Source organism: Myotis brandtii, unplaced genomic scaffold (genome assembly GCF_000412655.1).
Source record: "Myotis brandtii unplaced genomic scaffold, ASM41265v1 scaffold876, whole genome shotgun sequence".
Lineage (NCBI taxonomy): Eukaryota > Metazoa > Chordata > Mammalia > Chiroptera > Vespertilionidae > Myotis > Myotis brandtii.
This window is the reverse complement of record NW_005371579.1, coordinates 4,256-8,699: the sequence shown is the minus strand read 5'-3', so window position 1 is coordinate 8,699 and position 4,444 is coordinate 4,256. Positions and strand designations below refer to the sequence as shown.

At 54.0% G+C, this 4,444-nt stretch overlaps 1 protein-coding gene across 1 annotated transcript; it reads left to right on the top strand.

The window, feature by feature from the left end:
* The first annotated feature begins 8 nt into the window (after positions 1 to 8).
* On the top strand, positions 9 to 4,325 carry LOC102246423 (apolipoprotein L6). Its single transcript, XM_005884911.2, has 3 exons — positions 9 to 284; positions 869 to 974; positions 4,252 to 4,325. Exons 1-3 carry the CDS (start codon positions 90 to 92, stop codon positions 4,263 to 4,265), a joined length of 315 nt encoding a protein of 104 aa, XP_005884973.1. The 5' UTR covers positions 9 to 89; the 3' UTR covers positions 4,266 to 4,325.
* The last annotated feature ends 119 nt before the right edge of the window (positions 4,326 to 4,444 follow it).

Genomic DNA, 4,444 nt, shown 5'->3' with positions numbered 1-4,444 from the left:
CTGCCGCCAAGCGTCTCCTGGTCACTGGCGAAGCCTCAGCCCGGACGACCAGGAGGGTGCAGAGGGCCTTTAGAGGCACCCCGCTAGCGATGGGGAGCAGCGCTTTCTTGCGGAACACCGTATTGAATGGCCTCTTCCTGGGCATGGATTTGGACAGCCTCCTGAAGGACTGGCAGGAGCTGAAGCAGGAAGCCAGGACCGAGTTGGCGGACTTGCTGAGGGCCAAGGCTGAGGAGCAGGAGAGAGAGCTGGCAGCACTCACCCAGCTCTATGAGGAGCTGCAGGTGAGGCTGGAGGGAGGGGAGAGGGACTGGGGTTCATGGGCACCCAGAGTTAGGGGAGGGTGGAAGGAAGCCAGTGTGTGTGCAGTTCGCATGGCTGCCCCTGCGGACGAGGGCTCCGGAGATGATGGTGCCCAGCTGCACAGGCCTGGCCGTGCCTCTGTTTCTCCCTTGATGTCCCTCCAGGTCCCTGGCCTGGGAAGAGGGGCTTCCCAGTTGTACAGAAGAGGACACTGAGCCACAGGGGGTGTTGGGGATGGAAATGTGCCCCCCTAGTACCCACATGCGGAAGCTCCAGTGAGACTATTTGGAGACGCCGCTTTGGGGAGGGGTTGGGGTTGAATGAGGTCCTGGCGTGGGGCCGGCACCTTGATCTGGGCCTCGCAGCCTCCGGAACTATGAGAAATGACGTGTGGTTTTCTGTCACGGTGGCCCTGGCTGGCTGGGACAGGGAGCTTCGGTAACTGCCCATCTCTCCCCGGTGGAGCGGGTCAGGATGAAGCTGGGAGCGGACTTCAGAGCTGGCCCGGCTCTGCCCGCCTCTGCCCCAGAGCGCTCCTGAGATGGGTGGTTTTGTTTCTTTACAGAAACTCTTGCAGGAAAAAAGCCTTAGGAGCTCATCTTCCAAGGAAGCCAAGGCGACTCTAACTCAGCCCCCAGCCCAGCAAGGGGAAGCAGGACCCCGGGCCGCAGGTGAGGCGGAGGCAGGCTAACAGCGGCTCTGAGGCAGGGTGGGGCGGGCTGGGGTGGCAGAGACAATGCCTGGGACTTGCTGGTGGAATTCCTCCCTGTGCTCCGTGGGTCCCGGGCACTGTCAGCTGGCGAGTGCTGTGAAGGTGGAGCTGTCCTCTCTCCTCCATTGCCACCCCGTGTCTTCACTGTCCCCGTTCCTTCAGAGAGGGGGGTGGGGAGGGGTGCTAACTCAGTGGCTCCCTCGGTCCCCACTCACTCTCTCCCAGTCGTCTGCATTCCTGCTTCCCGCTGGGCTCTCTGTGAAGCGCTGATGGTAAGACAGTAGGGTCCCCGGTAGGGAAGGTGTCACCGGAAAATAAGGCCTTTCAAAGGGAGAGGGAAACTATTATTTATTTGCGACCAGTAAGGATAGCTCTTCAGGAATCAGGAATCCAGGCAGAAGCCCAAATAATATTCTGATTAGGAGACAAAGGCCAGGGGTATCGATGAGACAGGGAAGGGGGACAATGACATCAATCGGAGGAAGGCGAAAGGAATTCTAGGGACCAAACAGGCAGGCTTAGGGAATAAAGAGGGTCCATGGGGGAGGATGCATATGTAAAGACAGCGGTGTCTCTGGCCTGAGCAATGAAGGCAATTATAAGGTGGATCAAACGCAGCCCTGCCCTGAGCAGCTGGGATAGCCATACGGGGTAATAACCCCTCCCTTGGCCAGAGAGAGAGCCATAAAGAAGATCCAAAGCAACTCCAACCAGAACAGATAAGATGGGGATGTGAAGGACAGGGAAATGCCAACGATAAGGGGAGAGGAAGGCATACATTCACAGAGGATAAAGGAAAGTCACAAGGACCGGGAAGAAGGAAACCTACTTTCACAGAGAACAGAGAAATGTCGACAGATGCGGAAAGAGGGAACCATACCTCCACAGGAGATAGAGGAATGTTGCAAGATAAGGGGGAGAGAAGGACCGGGGCACCATGTGCATTTTGGCCTTTGAAACAAAAGAGTGACCAATTAGGAGAGCACAGGGTCAGAACATGGGGAAGGGGCCAATTAGAAAGGGTCAGGGTCAAACAAAGAACTACAGCATATATACTAATAGACTGGAGACCAAGGGACACAAGACAGATTACAGATTTTAGATTTTTGGGTGTAGAATTTTTTCCCATTAGAGAGAGAGAGTGAGCAGGTTTTTCCCATTTGGTGGCCCATTCCCAGAGGGACCCCTCTGGGACCCCCCTGCCCAGATGGAGTTTGTATAAGCTTCCAATAAACGTCCATATTTTTTTAATATATTTTTTTTATTGATTTTTTACAGAGAGGAAGGAAGAGAGATAGAGAGCCAGAAACATCGATGAGAGAGAAACATTGATCAGCTGCCTCCTGCACATCTCCTACTGGGGATATACCCACAACCAAGGTACATGCCCTTGACCGGAATCGAAGCTGGGACCTTTCAGTCCGCAGGCCGATGCTCTATCCACTGAGCCAAACCGGTTTCAGCCTTTTTTGCCAGCCTGAAAACGGCCCTCAGCCCCTCACCCAGACTGTCCAGGCACCCCAGTGGGGACCCCCCAACCCGAAGGGGGGGTGACCAGCTGCAAAAAGCCATCATCCCCTCATCCAGGCTGGCCAGGCACCCCAGCGGGACCCACACCCTGATCCAAGACACCCTTCAGGGCAAACCGGCCGGCCCCCACCTGTGCACCAGGCCTCTATCCTATATAATAAAAGGGTAATATGCAAACTGACCCTAACAGCAGAATGACTGGGAGTGACTGGTCATTATGACACACACTGACCACCAGGGGTCAGACGCTCAATGCAGGAGCTACCCCCTGGTGGTCAGTGCGCTCACACAGGGGGAGCTCTGCTCAGCCACAAGCCAGGCTGCCAGCTGCCAGTACAGCGGTGGTGGTGGGAGCCTCTCCTGCCTCCTCAGCAGCGCTAAGGATGTCCGACTGCAGCTTAGGCCTGCTCCCCGCTGGCAAGTGGACATCCCCCGAGGGCTGCTGGACTACCAGAGGGATGTTTGACTGCCAGCTTGGCCCCGATCCCCCAGGGAGCAGGCCTAAGCCAGCAGGTGGACATCCTCCGAGGGGTCCCAGACAGCAAGAGGGCACAGGCCAGACTGAAGGACCCCCCGAGTGCACAAATTTTTGTGCACCAGGCCTCTACTATACTAATAAACTGGAGACCAAGGGACACAAGACAGATTACAGATTTTAGATTTTTGGATGTAGAATATTTTCCCATTAGAGAGAGAGAGAGCAGGTTTTTCCCATTTGATGGCCCATTCCTAGGGGGACCCCTCTGGGGACCCCGCTGCCCAGATGGAGTTTGTATATGCTTCCAATAAACATCCACATTTTTAAATTTTTATTAAAGAAGGCTTTTTGTCCACGAGTTTATTCTTCAAACTTTGTCGGACAAGGACCCACGAGAAGAAGTCTGTACCCCGAACCCCATGTTTCAAAGGCATTTCTATCGGTGCAGATGACATCATCACCATTATTCCCTGGAATTCGTAGGGAAGCGAATTCTAAATAATGTTATTTAATTGTCAGTCCAGTGGTCGTCCGTGCAGCAGTCACAGTAACTGCTGTCTGGTCATCGCTGTAAGCAGTGTTTTCGGTACAAGATTGCTTAGGCCCAGTGCCGAGGCCACTTGAACTTTCGAAAGAGCGGAGGCACACTGCACGCAGGCAGGTCCTCAGGGTGGCAGCTCCAGCTCCATTTCGAGGGGCTCCGTTTATATGATTCTTCACAAGGGTTTGCAGTGCGTGCTCTATCCACTGAGCCAAACCGGTTTCAGCCTTTTTTTATTTTTTATTAAAGAAGCCTTTTTGTCCAGGAGTTTATTCTTCAAACTTTGTCGGACAGGGACCCCCTAGAAGAAGTCTGTACCCCGAACCCTAAGTTTCAAAGGCATTTCTATTGGTGCAGATGACATCACATAGGGAAGCGAATTCTAAATAATGTTATTTAATTGTCAGTCCAGTGGTCGTCCGTGCAGCAGTCACAGTAACTGCTGTCTGGTCATCGCTGTAAGCAGTGTTTTCGGTACAAGATTGCTTAGGCCCAGTGCCGAGGCCACTTGAACTTTCGAAAGAGCGGAGGCACACTGCACGCAGGCAGGTCCTCAGGGTGGCAGCTCCAGCTCCATTTCGAGGGGCTCCGTTTATATGATTCTTCACAAGGGTTTGCAGTGCGGTTCCTTCTTCATCAACTCACCTTCCGTTTTTTCTCTTCTCTCTTTCTCCACCCGCTGGGCAGCAATTGCCGGATAGGATCCTCCTTCCTTTGTGCACAAAAGGATTCACTGGAACCTGCTCAACCAGATTCCATCAGGAAAGCGAGAGGTCCTGTCTCCCCAAGACCCCAGTTCTGGGCCTCCTTCGGACGTAGGAATTGTGGGCACCTTCCTGCCTTCCCCGCTCACCTACCTTAAACATATGCTTGTTTGGGT